This window comes from Lacerta agilis, chromosome 5 (assembly GCF_009819535.1).
Source record: "Lacerta agilis isolate rLacAgi1 chromosome 5, rLacAgi1.pri, whole genome shotgun sequence".
Taxonomy (NCBI): Eukaryota; Metazoa; Chordata; class Lepidosauria; order Squamata; family Lacertidae; genus Lacerta; species Lacerta agilis.
Window position 1 is genome coordinate 8216282 of NC_046316.1, and position 22093 is coordinate 8238374.

General features: G+C 42.8%; 1 protein-coding gene across 2 annotated transcripts in view; it reads left to right on the forward strand.

Moving 5' to 3' along the window:
* The first annotated feature begins 4322 nt into the window (after positions 1-4322).
* The window catches only part of MAEA (macrophage erythroblast attacher, E3 ubiquitin ligase), a 28039-nt gene continuing 10268 nt past the window's right edge, over positions 4323-22093 (forward strand). Inside the window, exons 1-5 of one of the 2 annotated variants that reach the window (XM_033148399.1) lie at positions 4323-4449; positions 16312-16494; positions 17827-18030; positions 20721-20843; positions 21407-21418. In XM_033148399.1, the coding sequence (XP_033004290.1) occupies positions 4381-4449; positions 16312-16494; positions 17827-18030; positions 20721-20843; positions 21407-21418 (591 nt within the window). In that variant the 5' untranslated portion in view covers positions 4323-4380. The remainder of the gene's footprint in view (positions 4450-16311; positions 16495-17826; positions 18031-20720; positions 20844-21406; positions 21419-22093) is intronic. The other variant, XM_033148400.1, reaches the window with a different exon arrangement.

Sequence of the window (22093 nt, forward strand, 5' to 3'; positions counted from 1 at the left end):
CTGCCGCCTGTGCACCAACAAGCCAGGGACCTGTCGGACGTCGCATTTCAGGGTCAGTACTGTTGACAGAGCTATGTTCATGAGCTGCTCTGCCTCCTGTTCAGCCTTCAAGCGCTTTAGTATTTTCCTTGAATGGGTGGTGAGGGAGGTGGAATGGGAGCCAGTGTGGTGTAGTGGTTAAGAGTGGTAGACTCGTAATCTGGGGAACCGGGTTCGCGTCTCCGCTCCTCCACATGCAGCTGCTGGGTGACCTTGGGCTAGTCACACTTCTTTGAAGTCTCTCAGCCCCACTCACCTCACAGAGTGTTTGTTGTGGGGGAGGAAGGGAAAGGAGAATGTTAGCCGCTTTGAGACTCCTTCAGGTAGTGATAAAGCGGGATATCAAATCCAAACTCTTCTTCTTCTTCTTCTTAGCCAGGCGGTGTCCCTACTGTCCGTTATTTGGATAGCCTTGTCAGTGTGCACAGTGTGGACACTTGGTTTTGCTGACCCGATTAGCTATCTGGATGTTTGAAGCCCCATAACTTGCTTTGCTTTCCTTGGCATTGAGCATGACATCATGGATCTGCAGTGGAGCTGTAGCTTCTGCCCGCTTTCCCTGTTTGCCTTGTGCCGCTTCCTTGCTCATCTTGCAGCTGAGGGAGGCTGGTTGCCACTCCCTGCTCTCTTCTCCTTGCTGTGGCAACTCAGAAAAGAGGAAAACCAATCTGCTATGGTCCTCTCATTGCTGCTACTGTGCATGGAGGAGTGAGGAAAGTGGAGACACAGGGAGAGCCTAGGTGTTGTGGTTCCCTCCACTGAGAGCCAGCAGTTATTGGCTATGTGTGATTTTGCAAATACGTCCTGCTTATGGGACAGAACCCTCACATGACATGGGACCACACTGCAATTATAGGGAAACTGGCCGTTTGGGCGTATATGACACAGACCACTAACTGCCCTTATCAGGAAAGACCATGCACCAACGTGCACCACACCTAATGGGCGCAGTTAGACATGGCATGTTACCTATGTAAGCAAGAAATAAGTCCACCCTACCCATATATGGCAATTCCATATCCTATGGCTGATGCAATGTAGTCCAAATATGATGAAATGTTCCTGTATGCTTTTGTATAAATAAAGGCTCCTGAAGCCCTTAGAATCATCAGACCCTTTCAACCCACAATGTTGTGAGACTGATCATTTCGCCCATTGACGAGCTGGCTCCCGTCAGATGGTGCCCCGTTTGACTGACTTCGGACTTCACGACGCCTTCGACTAGGCTCCAGCGCTCACCTCGACCCGGCTAGGGTTTTACGGCGCCTCCTCATCCTTCGTGGATCCCCGGTGAGTGCTCCCTCCCTCTTTCTTCGAAACAAAAAAATGGGGCAATCTCTCACTGCACCACAAAAGAAGTTTTTTGATGAACTTAAATTTCTCCTGGCCAGAGACAACCTTGTGGTCCTGGACAAACATTTAAAACTACTTATTAAAGCCTTGGCTACCCATTGCCCATGGTATTCTCAAGACGGCTCCTGGGACTTAAAAGACTGGGAGAAAATTGGACACTTCTTCCACAATCATTCCCAGATAGACATTCGCGTCCTGCACGCATGGTGCAAAGTTTACAAGGCTATGACTACCCTCAGCCTGGCGAATGCTCTTTTGGCTGATGCCCCCCCGATGGTCGCTTCTTTACCATCTGCTCCACCATCTATATGTCCAGCCCTGCCTTCACCTCCTCTACCGGCGTACGTGCCTTTCAAGGCCCCGGAGGTGTCCCATGACGAGCTGGCTCCCGTCATGCAATAGATTTTGTTTTGCAGAAGTGTGCATGCACACAAAAGCTCATACCAAGAACAAACTTAGTTGGTCTCTAAGGTGCTACTGGAAGGATTTTTTTATTTTGTTTTGAGAGCGTTCCATAGTTAGGATGTGTCTTGGGGGAAAGATATGGTAGATGTGTAAGAAAATGTATAAAAATACTCAAAGCGTAAATTGCTATTTTATTGAAACAACAATAATACAATTTGCATGAATGAATGAATTTATTATTACGGTCACAGACCAGAACTTTAAAAGTTGCTACAATTTGCATGTGATCTGTAATCCGTAAAGATAGAAGGTATCAAATATGGTTTTTAAAAAACTTACTGCACTTGCACTACTGTTAACTGCTTGTCACACAATTCAGAAACAATCTAAATTAGATTTCATGTGTTGCCTATTTATAGCATTATATTGTAAACAAGTCATTACACGCAACATATTCCTGCTGATGCATGCTGGACTTCCTGACAATGTGCAACATGCTCACTTGCCAACACTTGCTTGCTAAGCCCTGTCAGCAAACCTGACCACTGATCAGTTATAACTTGCCTTTTGTGTGTTTACTTGGAAAATAATCACTACGACTTTAACTCTATGTTACATACCGGTAAGTAAACGTCATTATACAATAGATGAAACATATACGAAAGGTGTTTCAAAACTGGACAAGTAGGTGGAAAAGGCCCCGGGATTAAAAACCCATGGGGTGGATAAGGACCAGAGTGAAGCCAGGGGCGGGGACCTACCATTGGCCAAATAGGCAAACAAGCTGTGATCCATTTCCCAGGCCTGGGTGAAGCCGAGAAGAGGACACCAAGAGTTCAGAGCTCAATATGGATAAAGGATTGCCAGAACAGGAACATGAAATGGTATCGTTGGGTGAAATGGAAAAGTCCTTCACACAGGTGCTTAGAGAAATGAAAGTTGTGATGTTGCAGGAGTGGAAAGAAGCCATGGATAGAGAGTGGACGAGATATACTGAAATGGCAGAAATAAGAGTTGAGAGAGAAAGGACTCTGTGCACGACTTGGAGTGAATTCAGAGGGAAAAGCTATCAAACCTCTGGCACTTTTTAGGGGGAGGGAAATGGAAGAAACATAAATGGAAGGTATTTTTAAAAAACAGGATGGAATACTGTAATATGGCAAATGCAACAGGAAATGGGAATTGAAGATATGGCACTGGGTTCAAATTAATGAATAAATAAGAAGAGGAGAATTGTGGAATCTTGCTTTAATATACACTCACAGTGGACTCTTGATATTATGCATTTTGTGTTTTTATACAGTATTGTGATTTTATGTTGTAAGTACCCTGAGACCTACAGTTATAGGGCGGTATATTAATTAATTAATTAATTAATTAAGTTTGATTACAGAAAAACTACTGATGAAATTTATTAATAACAATAATTAGAGAACCCCCTTTTGGATTTTTTTTTGTGTAAAAAGAAAAATGAATTAATCTGAGTCACTTGGGTTGGAAGACTGGGCAAATATTGCCTAACATAAAGTAGATCTGTTGGATACCATTCTAGAGTGAGTATTTTGAACAATTTCATTTATGTAACCAACAGGCAGAAAATCAAAAGTCCTTTTTATTTGTCCTCCTTTCCCCCCCTTCATTGTTTTCTCTTTCTCTCTGTTTTTATTTTATTTAGTTTTGTTTCCTTCATCTTATTCTACCATGACAAGGTTTTAATATTTTTTTTTTTTAAAAAAACTGTCAATAAACGGCAACTATAAAACATTTGACTTCATTTTTTAACACTCGCACACAAATCACTATGAGAAAGCAGTATGTAAGTTTAATAAATCCAACTTTACTATGAGGTCATTAAACACACACAGAAACTCTCCCCTCCCCCCAGGCCTAGAAAGAAAACTATTTTGTACACGCTCAGAAACATTCCCGTCGCTCCAACCGGCAGAAACAATTGCGAAACAAACCAGGCCCGCTGTCCTCGCTGCTCGACGAAGGAGCGGCCGCCGCCAAACTGAACTCGAAAGCGCCGCCTCAGACTCAGCGTCCAGCGAGTCCCGCCCACCGTCGGCTTGGATTGGCCGAAGGGACCGGCGACGGCGCGCGGCGGCCGGAAGGTGTCAATCAGGGCGAACCCGAAGCCCCTCCCTCCCCGTCACTTCCTTCCCAACCCAACCTGCTTTTACAGATTCCTGCTTGGAAAGCGAAAAACATCGCAACAAACAGAGAGGCAGACAAGACAAGAGAAGAACGGGGGGGTCAGAGGAGCGCTCTGATTGGCTGCCTTGCTTCCCTGCGTCAGCCCGTCAGGCTAATGGCACGAACCATCCCGCTTTGAAGAAGAAAAAAAGGGGGGGGAGCGGAAGGAAGGAAGGAAGGAAGGAAGCGAGCGAGGGCCTTTGGGCTGGACTCGTCTGTCATCCGAAGGCCGGTGGGGGGGGGGGGAGGCGGAAGCGCTTTATCTCCCAGGGTGCAGTTCGCGAGGGGGTACCGAAGGCTTCCTCGGGATTCTGTGAGGAGAAGGAGCAGCTCAGGCGGGCGGGCGGAGGCGGCGCCGTGGCGGCGGCGTTTGGTGCTCGGTCCAAGATGGCGGTGCAGGAGTCGGCCGCTCAGCTCTCGATGACTCTGAAGGTGCAGGAGTACCCCACGCTCAAGGTGGGTGGGCCGCTCTCCCCGGCACGGCGCGGCGGCCCCTCTTCCTCCGAGGCCTCCTTTACCTGGCGGGTGGGAGCCTTCTGCCTTCATTTCGCACGAACGCAGCCGGGGGCCTCCGAGGCGCTCCCGACAGGAGCGTGGTAAAGGGGGCCAGAGAAGGAGACATGCCTCTCTTGTTATCGTGTGTGTGTGTGTGTGTTTACGTACACACACACACGCACATGCATATGTATATGTATATGTAAATACATATATACAGGGTGAGTCCTTTAAAAGAGGCCCCGTGGATACAGAGTGCACATATTCCACGGGGCCTGCTTTAAAAGACTCACCCTGTATGTATATATATGTGTGTGTGTGTGTGTGTGTGTATTTACATACACACACACACATGCGTATGTATATTTAAATACATATATACAGGGTGAGTCCTTTAAAAGAGGCCCCGTGGATACAGAGTGCACATATTCCACGGGGCCTGCTTTAAAAGACTCACCCTGTATGTATATATATGTGTGTGTGTGTGTGTGTATTTACATACACACACACACATGCGTATGTATATTTAAATACATATATACAGGGTGAGTCCTTTAAAAGAGGCCCTGTGGATACAGAGTGCACATGTTCCACGGGGCCTCTTTTAAAAGACTCACCCTGTGTTTATATGTGTATGTGTGTATATATATATATATATATATATGTAAACACACACACACGTACGTATATACAGCCCACCCCCACGATACACACACATAAACACGCCCACCCATATATATATGTGTGTGTGTGTGTGTGTATATATATATGTATGTATATGTATATATGTGTGTATATATATATGTATGTGTGTATATATATATATATATATATATATATGGTGAAAGACTTAATCTTCATTTTGTGTGTGTATGTGATGTGGCAAGAGGCTTCACCCATGCAGCCTTGTCTTTGCTATTCCTGATATTTATCTTGGTAGGTTCTCTTTTTAAAAAAAAAAACATGCGCACACACAAAATGAATATATAAAAACATGTACCTTTGTTTTAAAACCGGGACTTTTTTGTGGTGGTGAGATCAGGTTTGCTATTATTTAATTCATTAAACCAATTAGTCGTTTGTCATTTGAAGGTTACCCTGCACACACAACACCATGGCTTGGGGGGTGGGGAGAAGGAAGAAAGATGAAGGGGCAGAATCATACAATACGTCAACATATCCATCATAACATTTATTTTTTAAAACACACAAAAATACACCTGCCGTATAAATACATTTAGTGAGGGAATTGTTTTTGCTCCATGCCTGCGGATGTTATCTATGTTATTTGTATAGTGTTTTTCAGTTATAAGTCCCTCAAAAGCAGTTCTTAAAAGAGCAGGATGGTAATTAAAGACAAATGAATAAAACAGTTTTTTTTTAAAGGTATGTAGCTGAAACTTGTCAGTCAGACCAATCCTCCATATCTGGCTCTGAAAACAAGGCGATGAGTTTCCCTAGGAAAGTAAACACTATAAAAGAAAATGTCCTGTCCTGGGTCACCCTCCTTCTCACCTCAGATTTACCTGTGGAAGTTTCTCTAATATGAGAAACTGACCAGATTCTTGTGGAAAGAGGCACCATTTGAGGCTTTGAAGTCCAAAGCTAAACCACAGAGCCTAGGGCTTGCTGATCAGAAGGTCGGCGGTTCGAATCCCTGCCACGGGGTGAGCTCCCGTTGCTCGGTCCCAGCTCCTGCCCACCTAGCAGTTCGAAAGCACGCCAAAGTGCAAGTAGATAAATAGGTACCGCACCAGCGGGAAGGTAAACGGTGTTTCCGTGCGCTGCTCTGGTTCGCCAGAAGCGGCTTTGTCATGCTGGCCACATGACCCGGAAGCTGTCTGCGGACAAACGCCGGCTCCCTCGGCCTATAGAGCGAGATGAGCGCCGCAACCCCAGAGTCGGACACGACTGGACCTGATGGTCAGGGGTCCCTTCACCTTTACCTTTAAGTTAAAAAATTGGCACCTTGAATTAGGCCCCTAAAGCAAACTAGGAGCCAATGGTTTCAGGGCTTGCAAGATGTGTTCCATATGCCTGGTTTAGATACCTAGTTGCCATTTTGTGCTAACTGTAGTTTTCAGACTGTCTTTAAGGTTAGCCTCACCTAGAGTACACTGCAGTAGTCCAAACTGGGCACCACCACAGCACAAATATCTGTGACCAGACTATTATTCCACTGGCTTAGAGTAGTGTGCTAAGTTGTGCCCTTTCCTAGAGACTGCTGTTGGAGGAACAGCCAAAGCCAGTGGAAGGTGCTTTGAGCCACTTGAACTCCCAGCGATGGAGATAGCTCTCATTCTATTCCCAAACTGGAAATGCAGCCTTTTAAGGGGAATAGGCCACATACCACCTCTTGGATGAACAGCTTAATAGCATATCTGTCATATCAGTGTTGAGCTTCAGTTGGATTCTCATCGAGTCTGTTACTAATCCCAGTCAAACCTCGGATCCCTCCGTTTTGGAACGTTCAGCTGCCGAACGGCGAAAACCCGGAAGTGAATGCTCCTGTTTTCAAACGTTTTTCAGAAGCCGATTGCAATTGGAAGCTGTGCCTTGGTTGTTGAACATTTCGGAAGCCGAAAAGGCTTATGTTCGACAACCGAGGTTTGACTGTATCCATTTCAAATTTTCACAGCATCATCTGAATTTGATGAAACAAAGGAGTGGACAGGGCCGTCTCGTCCATAGGGGCTAGGGGCGCCCCCGCCCGCCGGCATACCGGGCGCCCCCTCCCCAACCCGCCCCCACGGGCGGGCGCGTGGGTGCTTGTGCGCCGGCGGGCAAGCGGGTTGCAAGCCGGGCGCCCTCGCCTCCCGGAGCCCCAGCTGGAGTGCTGGAAGGGTGCACAAAGCCCCGCGCCACTCCAGCGCCATGCCCCTCACCTCCCACTCGCCCCCCCAAGGGGCGGCCAGTGCGAGGGGGAGGCGGGCGGAGAGGTGGCACGCCGGGGGGCGCCGAGGGATCGCCGCGCCACGGCAGCCGATCCCTCTAAGACAGCCCTGGGAGTGGATATGGTGTCATTAGAGCACTGATAAGTCTGGCCCCCAAATCCCTAGATGACTTTCAGTGCTTTCATTATGATTAGGAGGAACTTACGGCCATCCAGATGTTGGACCATGGTTCCTGATGTTCCTTACCATAGGACACGCTTGCTAGGAGTTAAATCCTACAACATATGGAGGGTTACAGGGTCTCCATTGCTGATGTAGATGGAGTACCCCTACTCCTCACTTTAGACATTGAGCAGGATACCATGCCTGATAGTTGCCAAAAACTACCAGGAGGTCCAGAAGCATTAATAGGACTTTATTTGCCTACACCAGGATGATGAATACTGTTTCAGTAACAAAATGCAGCTGGAAATCAGATTATGGAAAATTCCAAAATCCAGTGTAACCACCTGCTGAATGAGCACCTTGTTTACAAAGGCTTTATTTTTGACCAGCTAATGCTTGGAATAATCTTGAGGGTTCCATAGAGGCAGTGACTGACTAGAATAAGGATAAATATAAGTTGGAGGGGGGAAATAAAGAGCTTGCTTCCAAGAGCATGTTTCTTGTGTTGGTATATGGAAATGGAGGCCAAAGGCTATCTGGGAAAAGCTCCTTAGAACCAAACTGATGCAGAAAAGAGGCAAATGATTCATTGGCATGGCATTTGTCTTAAAGCCTAAACGGAGGATCTTGATAACAAGGTACAATCATTTTAATGGAAGAGAGCTATTAATAAAAGGTGTAGCTCTTCCTTGTACACAATAGTGATGTCAAAATTATGTTGGCTTGAGTCATAGTATAGTCATAAGGTGAGTAAATCAAATTGTATATTGTATATAGGAGCCTTATAGTTGGGTTGGAAATAATTCCATCATGATTAGTGATAGAAAAGGAAAAATGGAAAGGCCTCTCGTCTCTTAGGTATGTGTAGTAAAAATTGCACAATTGACTGGAAAAAACAAGCCTCATTTTTCTCTTTGAACTTCTCATGTATTGATAACATCTTCTGTATGCTTTCCCTTTCTTCTGCACCTTTCCTCTTATTTTAAAGCATATAACTGAATCAACGTGATCTCCTGCTTGAGCTTTACAAACTTAAAAATCCATGTACGTTAGGAACAGAAGGGAAATTGAAGAACTACAGCCTATTTTAAAGATCTTGGTCATTGTGTTATAGCTCCAGAGGACATGTGTTTTTATTTCCTAGTGGGGTTATGAATGTGGAGTGAAGTCCATTTAAAACCAGATATCTTTATTTGTTTGTATAAGACTTTTCTAAAATACCCCGCTTTTTAAGGGTTTTTAGTTGTATATTCCAGCTAATGAATTAAACATCAGAATTAATACACTCTTTTCAGTTCTTGCAGTGTTGGATCAATGAGAATGGTTTAATGGTGATCCAACTTTTCAAGCCAAGTTGGCTGCAAGAGTACTTAGAACCCATGGGCCTTGTCATATGCAATGGGGGTGGCAGGGTGGATTTGATTCAAATCCAACTGATTTAAATCACGATTTAAATCACTAGTCAGTAAGGCTCCGGGCCGATTTAAATAAAAAAAATCTGATTTAAATCTGATTTTTTTTAATTTAAATCTGATTTTTTTGATTTAAATCTGATTAATCTGATTTAAATCTGATTTTTTTTATTTAAATCTGATTTTTTTGATTTAAATCTGATTAATCTGATTTAAATCTGATTTTTTGATTTAAATTGGATTTTTTTTTTTAATCGGCCCTGAGCCTTACTGACTAGTGATTTAAATCATGATTTAAATCAAATCCACCCTGGGGGGGGGGAGGCATCTGAGCCCGAAATTTGATAACCTCGCTGCAAGCCCTCATGCTGCCTTCCCAAAGCCAGCTAAGCAAGGTGTGGGACCTTGGGAAGGCTCTGGCACAGTCCTAGAACTCTTCCAACTTATTCCCAAAGCTGGGAAACTGCTAATTAGGCTTTGGGAAGGAGGTGAGAGCCCTCTGGGGAAGAGGTGAGAGGGCTCTTACAGTGTCCTAGAGTCCTCTCACTTCCTTCCCAAAGCCCAGCGCCTTCCTTACCCAGCTTTGGGAAGGCAGCACGAGGGCTGTGGGGCATGTGCCAAATGTTGCTGAAAGCTGCCAAAAATGCCTCAAGGGCTGCATGTAGCCCTTGGACAGTTTGTTGGACTGCCCTGGTTTAAGCCGCTGTTTACATTTGAACTATTCAAACTTGCTTACTTGGTGGTTATCATTGGTTACTGTTAGAATTGCTGTTTACAGTCATACCTCAGGTTACGAACGCTGCGGGTTGCGCGTTTTCGGGTTGCGGACCGCACCAAACCTGGAAGTTTTGGCGCTTGCGCATGCGCATAATCACAAAATGATGCCACGCACATGTGCAGAAGTGCCGAATCGTGTCGTGCGTGTGCGCAGACGCAGCGCTTCAGGCTGTGAACGCTGCGGGTTGCGAACGTGCCTCCTGCACGGATCACGTTCGCAACCAGAGGTATGACTGTATATGGTTCAGATTTTCTATTGATAAATACCACCATTTATTTATTTACAGTACTGTGCTATATTATACAAAACTATTTAGAAGTAAAAACAAAACACATTGGGATTGCTGAGTATATATGTGTGCACACACACACACACACACATATACACACACATTTCCACTGATGCGTTGTTTTTTTAGTTTTGCAAATAAAATGAAATCACAAAATGGCTTCCAGCATTAAAATAAGACAATAAATATGATAAAATAATCAAACAATATGAAATTTTTGTTAATTATACTTTACAGTTAGGTAGAAAAGAGCAAGGAGGAGTAAGTAGGCAGAAAGCAAAGCTAAATCCTTTTGTGGTCCATCCAGCAAGTAGCAGTTGAAATACCTCCGCTTTGGGCATTTTCTTTGAACAGTCCACACATAAAGGAACTCAGTTCATTTTACATCTTTCCTGGTTTGTCAGTTACTTGACTAATACAGTTCTAGTACGTTCGTCAATGCTCCTTAGGTTCCTATAGTGATCTCAGTTGATGACATGCTGCAGTATGTTCCAGAATCTCAAGAGGATTGTGTGAAACAAGTGAAGTGCCCAACAGTGTAAAAGGTTTAGTGGTAATGATATATTGAAATTTTAAAAAGTTACATATGTCTAGAAACTTAGTTTGATCTGTCTATCTGGAGCAGAAATTAAGAAAATGGTGGTGGACTATCAGGCCTAGTAGTTTGAAGAAAGCAATGAAAGGAATACAGTACCATTCCCTTCTGACAAACCAGTTGTGTGGAGGGAAGCAAAACATTGTAGGTTATTGCACTCCCCCAAGCTGGTACCCAGCAATCTTTCTTCTTGATAGAAGTGGCATGAATGCTTGGAGCATTAGTCATTCTTGGTCTATAATTTTATTTACTTACATATATACCTCTGATTTTATTGTCTTTGTAGATTTCCCTTTCTTGCTTATTTTATGTATAGGTTTTACTTTATCTTTGATAATGGCAATATTTGTGATGCCATTTTTTGGAATTTTTTTTAATGTAAAAAAAGATTAATCAAAGGAAATTCAGTTTTATTACCAGATATTTTGCTTCATGAGGGAGTCTTTTGGTGCAAGTTTATGGGTAGAATGCTGGATCTACATTTATTTGATCAAGAATGCCTTTATATGTAAGCTCTGGAAGCCAGCTTACATATAAAATAATGAAATACAATTAAATTAGCGCTGCCTATATCCCATCAACTGTGTAGTACTGCTCTGGAGTGGCACCACCCCATCCAGATGTTAGGTTGTCTTATCTGATTCCCATCTCACCCAGCTGTTAGAAGATGAGTAATCAATTGCCTTGTTCATCTCCTCTCCACCCCCTTTACATTATCAGTGGCAAATATGTGTTCATGGGTGAATAATCTGTGGCCCTCCAGATGTTGTTGAGTAGCATCCTGGGAGCCACAGATGTTCATTCCCTGGTATAGTTGAATGAACCAAGTCTAGGACCAAGGAGACCCAAATTCGAATCCCTTTTTGACAATAAACTCATTAGGTAATGTTAGGGCAGTCATGTTCTCATTCTCACCATACTGTTAGTATAAAATCACTCAGACAACTATGTATGTTCTGAATTTCTTGGAGAATGGCTGAAAAAAAGGTAATAACATTTGTTATGCTTTTTAAAAATGAAATTTTGCAGTAACAGCTAGCAAATTTATTCAGGGTGTGTATATCATATAATTTTTTTAATCTTTATTCCTATAATGTCAATAGCTTAAAACTATTTGAACTGTTAATGCCCATCCTTATGGCAGGGGAATCCTCTGCCTTTTACTAATTGTATTCAAATGATATTTTTATTCATACTGTGCACTCAGTGTTAGAAACTGAGATAGGAAAGCTAGGAGCTAAATGGCACCTTAAACCTAGGTTACGGGTGCAACAACGGAATATCTAGGCACACTTTTTTATAACAAGAATACAAAGCTGAAAATGAATGAACTGCAGCTAAAATACTATGTTCGTTTTTCACATGGTCTAGTCCTCATCTGAAGACTTCAAAAAACAAAGTTACCGGTATGCTTCCCCTGGCCCCCCCCCAATATTCTTAAGAGGGTCCCTTCTCCAGTCTTCAGAGAGTGGCTGGAAGTGGGGAGGCAGAAAAAGGCCCTCCTTTCCTTCCACTCTGCAGACACCCTACACCCCGTTTCCTTCATATAAACAGTGCTTTTTTCTTTAAAAATTTTTTAGGGGTACTCTCATTTTCCAACTCATATTGAAATACTGCCCCTAAGTGAGGCCAAACTTCACAAAATGTTTAGGGGTATGTAACCCCCCCCCCCCGGCATCCCCCCAGGAAAAAAAGCATAATTATATCTTTTTGGAATCACAATTAACACATATTAAAGCCTATGCAACTAATGGCAGAAACACCCACCTTGAGTGTCCAGTTCTCAAACCTAAGACTTAAGGGCCTTTCAATTGTCCCACTCCAAAATTTGTTTTGATTTTAAGCATCCCTATGTGAGTCGGAGGTAAATATCACTTTAACTTGCACTACTTAGACCATCATAACAGGCTAGTATATTTCAAATTAAAAGCACATCATACATTAAAAGTACATTAAACAAGGCAACTAAAACCTAAACAAAGCATGTTGGGTTTAAAAGAAAAGAAAGTGTTCAGGTTCCCAATCCATGCACGTTTTACTTGGGAGGAAGCCCCATTGAACTTGGTTGGGATTTACTTCTGAGTCACAGTGGCAATTTTAATCTGAAATCTTAGGCGCAGTACTGCACCCAGAGCTCAGAAACTCCTCGCGTTTATGAAATTCCTTGTTGCAAAACACGCCTAGAACAATGGGAGTTTCGAACACTGTGTGCACTGCAGTATACTGTAATCCTCTGGTGGATAATAATAATAATAATAATAATAATAATAATAATAATAATAATAATAATAATAAAATTATTTATACCCCGCCCATCTGGGCGGCTTCCAAAAGAATGTTAAAGGGTGGTTGAGAAAAAAATACATTAAATCAATAACTAAAACAGCTTTCAGGGCTGATCCTATTCATTGTGTGATCCTATTACCTCATTTCCCATGGCAGCATAGTCCATTCTCTGTGTTCTCCAAATCCTGCTGCCTTCAGATTGCATACGCTGCTCAGTGTGTAGTTTAACCTCTACTCAAGTTGACAGAAGCATTTTAAGGGTGCACAGGTTCTGCCCAGCCTGTGTGAGGTCTTGTCTTAACAGCAGATAGAGAGAGGCTCAGCTATACCCATTGATATGAAACAATTCCATTGTGATGCAGAAATCATTGTATTGGGAAAAGAGAGACGGTGCTACTTGCTGTTGGTTGTCTTGGCGTGTGGAGTATTTTTGAATCATCTGGGATTTGCACTAAGGTGGATTGTAAAGACAGTTGGAACAGCTTGTAGGTTTGTGTTGAGGAACTTAAAACCCTCTCCCATTTTTTTCTCAGTAGTGGTATTACGGTATTTTAATCCGTTCTGAAAGGAATAATATGGATATTTAGATGGGTGACCTTGTGCAGGGGGTGAACATACGAGGAATAGTGGGATTGTGCTCACAAGCCATGCTTCACGTTCCCATTAGCCATTCCCCTCTCCTATGGCCTTCTGTCTATGAAGGGGGGGGGGGAGCTCTGTGACAACATTGTACATGTGTAGGCTTCCTTTCACGCAGAGGCCGAATGCAAAGCCACCATAAGTAGGTGGCCAGCAGATGCCCTGGATGGGCATGGCTTCTCTGTGCCATCCCATCCCGTCCCATCCCATCTCCTCCTCAGTATATAATGGTGCTTATCTGAGACTCTTGAGAGTCCTATGGACTGCAAAAAGATCATACTTATCCATCCTTAAAGAAATCAGCCCTGAGTGCTCACTGGAAGGACAGATCCTGAAGTTGAGGCTCCAGTACTTTGGCCACATCATGAGAAGAGAAGAATCCCTAGAAACGACCCTGATGTTGGGAAAGATGGAGGGCACAAGGAGAAGGGGACGACAGAGGATGAGATGGTTGGACAGTGTTCTCGAAGCGACTAGCATGAGTTTGGCCAAACTGCGGGAGACAGTGAAAGATAGGCGTGCCTGGCATGCTCTCGTCCATGGGGTCACGAAAAGTCGGACATGACTGAACGACTGAACAACAACAATCTGAAGCACTATTCAAAAATCTGGCTAAAAGTTGATTATATAGGCAAATACTTGGTTACAACAACACTACATTGCGGTCGTAGACAAGCATAAGGAGGGAGGGGTTAGGTTTCTTATGTTTGCTGTGTTATGCCTACAGGCTTCTCTGTGTTTTATAACAGTTGGGGGAAAGGGTATTTGCTGGCACTTCTGTACTAGCATAATTGTTTGCGTAGTTCATACCGCTCTTTAGCTAGACAAATTTCTGAAGGCTGGGATTATTGAGTGACAAGGTCAAGACAAATAAATACAAAGAATTTTTAAGCGTGTATTGGATTTCAGGAAGCAAATAAAGAATGGTCTGCATTGATTTTCAAATATGAATGGAGGGGAAGTTTATTAGTTTTCTTTCAATGTTCAACAATGCATACATTTAAAAGATATTAAATGTAAAAAAATACTGTTTAATTGTGGTTTTATAGTTGCAGTTACCTATAAATTGAATCGAAACTTTGAATAAAGAGCATTGAATTTATTTTCAGACCCTATTAAATAAGATTAAATAAGCTTCTGATAAAATTATCACATCTTTTGTTCTAATACATCATGTTAGTTGGGTCAGAAGGGCAATACCAATGTTTTATCTACCTGGTCTCTATTTTTAGTATCCCTGCTAAGTAGCTCTAGGCTCTAAGCATTTAAAGTGCCCTGCACAATATACTCATAAAAAAGCTGCTGTACAAGCCTAGATGTTGATTGTGGTCCAACTTCATTTTGACTCTTACGCTCATGCCCGTCTCATCATTTGGGGCATTTCATGTATAACTAGCAATCAAACCATTCCTGTGGATGTTTAGATAAAGTTATTGTAAATCTCCCATAAAGTCTGAGTGAAGACAATAAATTTAAAGCATTTGTAGCATTGTAGCCTTTTGGGAGGAATTCAATTCCTGCCCCCGATGCAGCATAGCAGTGCATATAGCTTGAGGCAAAATCTGGTCCAGATGTGTGCTCACTGTGGTAGACCCACTTGACGTGCTGCAGGAGGCCTGCGCTGTGGTTTTCACAAGAAGTCTTCATAAATGTTAGCAATTCATATGCTGAGGAATATAAACTCCTAATTTAGACTCTACAGTATCAGAAGTACCCGTATATACTCGAGTATAAGTCGACCCAAATATAAGCCGAGGCACCTAATTTCCCTACAAAAATGTGGGAAAGCTTATTGACTCAAGTATAAGCCGGTTCACCTTTGCCACTGTGGTAGAGGAGGAACGAGCAGCCCAAAGCAGCCCTTTGGGCTGCTCCTTCCTCTTCCTCCTTTGCTGCTGTGGAGCTCACCCAGTCGCAGGGTTTTGAACCGCCATTCTTCTGATCAGCAAGCCCTAGGGCTCTGTGGTTTAACCCACAGCGCAATGTTCCCTTGTGTTATACAGAGAAGGCTGGGATCCTGTCCTGTTTAAGCAGGAGCCAGGGAAAATGAGCACCTGTGGGGTTTTAATACTTCCTTAACTGATAGGCTTTCTGCCTTCTGGGGTCTAAAGTTTGCATTTATGTGAGCAGTTCAGGAATGGAACAAGCTGCCTGGGGAGAGTAAAGAACCACCGTTCTTGTACACTTCTTAAGGAATGGTTGACTTGAGTATAAGTCGAGGGCAGCTTTTAAAGCACAAAAAGTGTGCTGAAAAACTAGGCTTATACTCAAGTATATACGGTAAGTGGAACACAGAATTTAAACTCACATTGCAGCTTATGGATTGGAAGGCAGCTTTACAGACATTCATATCTGCTTCATTAAATACCTGATCGAGACTAATCCAGCAAAAGATACTACACAGAACATATCAAATGCCTGAGTGCTTTAAGTACTTTGACATATTGAGTGAGACCTGCAGCTAGAGATAGAGTGATTAGAACACCTTTGTGGAGGGAGAGCCAACTGGGATATTTTTAAATATATTCTTTGAAATTATTTTTTGTTGAGAGTTTTCCGCATAAGATACAGTAAACATCTCCAAGTAGGACTGGAAAACACACCTTCAAATCTATGGAAACTTGCTGTGCATCATTGGAGACCAGGCTTCTCCAATGGTGTGATTCAGTATGAGGCTGCTTCCTGTCTTCCTAAATAAAAATATAAACACAAGAGTTTGGATGTAAACACTATTCACACTGTTTTAATTTTTCTTCTTCTTAAAGGTACCATACGAAACGCTGAACAAACGTTTCCGAGCTGCTCAGAAAAACATTGACCGAGAGACTAGCCACGTAACTATGGTTGTAGCAGAGCTGGAGAAGACGCTGAGCAGCTGCCCAGCTGTGGATTCTGTGGTTAGTCTCCTTGATGGAGTAGTCGAAAAACTCAGTGTTCTGAAAAGAAAGGTAAGCTGGATGGCTTTAAAAGCAGATTAAACAAATCCATGGAGAAGGAGAGGGCTGTCAAGCTACAATGGTTATACTGTCAGAGGCAGCAAAGCTGCTGGATACCAGTTGCTGGAAACCATGGGAGGATAAGGTTCTGCTTGCTGGATTCCCATAGACATCTGGTTGGCCACTGTGAGAACAGGATGCTGGATTAGATGGGCCATTGGCCTGATCCAGCAGGCTACTCTTACATTCTTTAGGGGCTATGCCAAGAAAGAGATTACATCATAAACACAAGGAGGTGTCATTTTTAAAAAAAAGTCTAGGAAGCTACAGACCTGTTTTTGATGAAAACTTAAACTTCTGAATGTTTGTTTAAAAAGGTTAATATTCTTCAGCCCCCAAATGACCTAACAAGGAACTCAAAAGTAGAAGTAACATTATGCAGAAAAAAATGAGGAGTAAAATTGCAAATCCTTTTTGCAACATAAAACCAAAATCATGCATTGGATTTGCTTACCCCCACCGCAGCAAGGTGGAGAGCTTTTAAGATTTTAAGCTCTTCTGCCTGCTTACCAGGCTCTGGGGGGCTCCTGCGAGGTCTTGCAGGAGCCTTCCAGAGCCCATGTGATACCTTCCCAGAACCCAGTATGCAAGCCTGAGAGCTTTTAAGCTCTCTGCCTTCCATGTGCTTAATTTGTGTGATATCAGCTGGTTGGTCACCAAGCACTGACATTGCAGTCATGCAAGTTAAATGTGTGCAGATTGTGAGTCGACTGTACATAGTGTTGGACAGGTTCTGGACCAAAATTCAGCACAATTGTGACTGTACTTAAGCCCACTGATTTAAGTGAGATTTGTCTACCTTTGTATTAGATTCAGGTTATAAATTTTTGATAGGAACATTTCACAAGGTTCTGGTCCCACCAATATTTTAACTATACGTTTATGATAACTGCAAAATAAGCACCATGTGTTACTGAAAAGTCATGTTCTGCCCTTTGTCAGAAGCCTCAACTTCCTTTGTTAAACAGTTGCATGTTCATGGGATGACAGTCGATTCCTCCAGTATCTCCATTAACTGCAAGGATGTTAACAAATAAGTGGTAGATGGTAATAATGGCTGTTTGTGTGTGTCCCATAGTCCTGGGTAGAATAGTATATGTTTCAGCTATGTATTAATACTGCGACTTGACTGTTGCCAGGGTGGGGTGAGGGTGTTGTATTTGATGTTGTATTTCTTAGTAGGTTGTATATATTTTTCTACATTGATATGGTAGAAAATGTGAAATGTGGAGTACAGACCTGTTCAATGTAATTTCTGACTGAATAAGGGGTTTCTTGATGTAGGCAGTGGAATCAATCCAGGCTGAAGACGAGAGTGCAAAACTATGCAAGCGCAGGATTGAGCATCTCAAGGAGCACAGCAGTGATCAACCAGCTGCTGCTAATATGTGGAAGAAAAAACGCATGGATCGTATGATGGTGGAGCATCTCTTGCGATGTGGCTATTACAATACAGCTGTAAAACTGGCCAGGCAAAGTGGTATTGAGGTTGGTATTTGCTGTGATGAAGTACAAAAGGCTGCTTTATTTGGTACTGTCTGGAATCTAGATAGCTATCTGCTTCCCGCCCCCCCCCCCCGCTACTTCCAGTTATTAGATTGTTATTACTACTGCTTATCTGGAAGACATCACTTTCCTTGAGAAATGAAAGGTTGTCGTGGAGACCTCAAAGGCAATCGTTCAGTGGTGGGGTGCCTGCTGAGTCTTTAACTGGGAGACTAGATCCTGATTTTGGGGGAGGGGGTGATGTTATGGAGGCAGCTTCCTGTTGGGGTCAGGCATGGTAAGCCACAAGACAGGGAAGCAAACTCTCTATGTTCACTGCCTTATGTTATTCCTGTATTTCTGGGGGTTGGATTAGATGACCCACCGGGTCCCTTCCAACTCTGCAATTCTGCAATCATGCCTCTTCTTTTCCCCCATTCTTCACTCCGTATTTGACCCTATGCCTGACTGAATCAGCTATCAAAAACCAAACATAACCAACAAATGGAAGACTACAGCATATCAAAGAGAGTACTAAGCTTGCATCTTCCTTTCTGTCCTTCAGTTTCCAAGTACAGGAAGGTTTTATACTGGAGAGAAATGGTACATTCTCCTGGCTTGCAGTTTTAAACTGTGCAGTTCGGGAAGTATTTTCTTATACCATTTTAAGTACTGATGCTGTATCTGACTATGTATCAGATATAAAATAGTAGCAGCTTCTTACATGGCATTGGGAATTCTAAGAAACCAAAAAGAATCTGCAGTTTTGAAAGGCTCATTTTTTATTTTTTAAAAAGTGAACCCAGCTTTCTTAAATGTGTACAATTTCACACATCAAAAAGTGGCCTTTTGTCCTGTGAAATGTTGAAATTTGAAAAGCTTGGGAAGTCCATAATCCCAAGAGAGAATGCACAAGCTCCATCTGTCTTCAAAGACTCACCAGCTGTTTTTCAAGCCAGTCCTTCAGAAATATGCATTGGCATTTTTAGCTATTGAGCAGAAGAATTAGCATGAATTGTAACATCTTTAACATTATGTCATTAAGGGGGTGGAATGTATTCTCGCTCACTGGCAATTTCTCCAGCTCATCCAAGCCATTGATTACCTTCCCAAATAGTGTATTTCTTGTACAGATGTGGCTGTTTGTCATAGGTGATGAAGAATTGGGATCCGTTTGTATGGAAACAACTCCATGAACACTGTGTTTTAAGTATTTACAGTGGTGCCTCGCTAGACGAAAATAATTCGTTCTGCGTGTGGCCCGCTGCCCTCGTCCGGCGGTGGATGTTACAGCCCCTGCGCAGCAGCTCTTGCTGCATCCCGAGGCCGAGGTAGACGACCGCCACTGCACCCTCCCCCCGCCAGTCCGCCGTCCCTCCCCAGGCGCGGCTGTCCAATGGGGCGGACTGTCCTCCCTGATTGCATTGTGCCGCCAGGCGGAGAGGCGCCACAGAGGGTGCCCGGGGTCCGCGGCAATGTCGGCCACCCCCCCCCCCGACCCGTCTTGAAACAACATGGGGGGGGGGAAAGAAAAAATATATATCATAAGAGGAGTCCAAATGCATAGAAAACAAACAAGTTTCCAAAATATATACAGTATATGTAAAAATTCTCATTGGCCTATACAGTGTCAACAGCCCCAAGGGCAAAGAAGGGGAACAGTTGAAAAGTGTTCTCAAATAAGAGATCTCTAAACCTCATTGCTGTTTTTCTCTCATTTTTCTTTAATAACTTGTTTGTTGCATCTGTAGTATCTTATAGCTTAATTATTTTGAACCTTCTACTACTGAAGACACTCTGGAGAATAATCCAAAGTCTTGAATCTTACGGTTCACATGCTTCTAGTTTACAAAATATCTCTTATTTTGTGGAATTGAGATTTTGTATGGTCCTCTAGACACAGGTCAGGACTTGAAGGTAAAGTGCCCAAAACTAGCCAGAAGCAGGGTTATTTTTTCATGCAATGAAAATATGCTTTTGGCATTAAGAAATGCACATTGTATTGTGTAATTTACAATGCTTGACTTCAAGTCACACATCTTTGCCTCTTTTGTATAGGAAATCAGACTAACTCATCGTGTTTGATAGAGAGGCAGGGGTTCATTTTGTTTGGATATAGACTTCCGTATGTTTGTATTGAATTCCAGTATTTTTAATAAGGTTATTTTAAAAGGAAATACTTAAAAGCTTGGAACGAAAGCACTGCACAACTAGTTCCACATGTTCAGGGAACTTTAGCTATGTTTCTTGAACAGCAGCCCCCCTCCCCCGTACATGGCAAACATTCTTTGACACTGAAGAAGTTTTGAAAAGCAGTTTGTGACAGATTATTGGGGCCTATCCCTCAGAGGGAAAAAGCTAAGATTCCCTAGACATGTCCAAGCCCTTGAGTGTACTTAAAACAGCTCTTCAGATTTTGGCCAGTATAAATGTTTTATTTTTTTAATTCATAGACATTGATTGGGATTTGGATAAAAATCTTTCTTCATTAAGGAAAAGGAGTTTGACTGTCCTTACGTCGGTGCTCTGCAAATCCCTCCCTTGTCCCCACAAAAAGGAAAAACCTCAATGTTTGGGTCATCTTCTAAAGCTTATTAGTTATCTTAACGAAAGCTGTGTATGGTGTCATTCCTCTGGCTCTGGTGAGTCTCTCACTTTTTCTTTCTCTCTCCCACACTCCTATCTCTATTTAGGATCTGGTAAATATTGAGATGTTCCTGACTGCCAAAGAAGTAGAAGAATCCTTGGAAAGACAAGAAACAATGACTTGCTTAGCTTGGTGTCATGATAACAAATCTAGGCTCAGGAAGATGAAGGTATGCAAACTGGATGATGCTTTAATTTAATGTAACCTTTATAGGTTGCAAAAAAAAATTATGCCTGAATGAGCAGAGGTGAATGGATAAACAATAACCACTACCACCAGGAACTGTATTGTTACTGGTTAAAAATGCACTTAATGTAATCTATCTTGATTCTTATAAGTTGTCCCATGTGATGAAGCTGTATCATGGGCAAAATTTGTTTCCAGTTGATTAAAAGTATACTTACTAAATTAACTTTACCTAACAAAACAAGTTTTATAAATCTTGTGTGTAAAAATAACTTGGGCAAGTATATGGAGAAGTACAGGGCTTACATAGCTACAATTTTGTATTCTACTGAGAAGCTTTCTGTAAGCAAAGCTCAAGTTTTTTATAGTAGGAAAATTGAATTGGGTGCGAACAGATGTAATTTCATATTGGGGAAAGGTGCCCTTGGTAGAAGTTTGTTTCTGGGCAGCATAACCACATGCAGTTACATTTCCTTGCTTTAAAATAATTATAGTGCTTTAAAAAGTGTTGAGTGCACTTAACATAGGTAATCCTTGTTTTTACAGCATTCCTCTAAGGTAAGTCAACATTATCTACACATTGCAGATAGGCAAGCCACTGTCTACTTCAGCTCCCTAAGGCCACCTAAGGAGTTCTTGGCAGAGACGATGATTGAAACCAGGTACCTCTTGATCCATGGCTGTGTCTTAGCCAGAAGTGGTGTGTGTGGTGCTGCAGAGCCAAGATCCCAGTACCGGCATCCCTGTTGTTTACCTGGATGGGAATGTGGCAAGGCAGTTTTACTAGTGAGGCTGCTGGTGTTCACACACAGCCTCCACTTCGTCCCAGCACCATCTAGGTAAAAAGTAGCAATGCTAAGTTAGCAGGGCGGCTCTCCCCCACCACATGCTGGTGTGGTGTAAAGCAAACATTGGTACTTGCCATGATAAGTTCTTTCTCTGTAGAGAAGGAAAAGGATCCTGTGTGGGTTGTCACCGCCCACCTCTCCACTGGCAGAAAGTCAAATTTTTGAGGGGGTACACCTGGTGGGCAGGGCACTCCCCTCCCAGTCAATTCAACTTCCTGCTAGCTCCACTGAAGGGTGCTCTTTCCGGGAGCTCCAGGCACGGCAAAAGTGAGAAGGTGGGAACACCATTTTGAAAGGCATTTTCCTTTGATCTTTTGTTTGCTTTGTTCCTGGATCATCCGGCTCCTCCTCTGCCTGCCACTTTTTCGCTCACTCCTGGCACCAT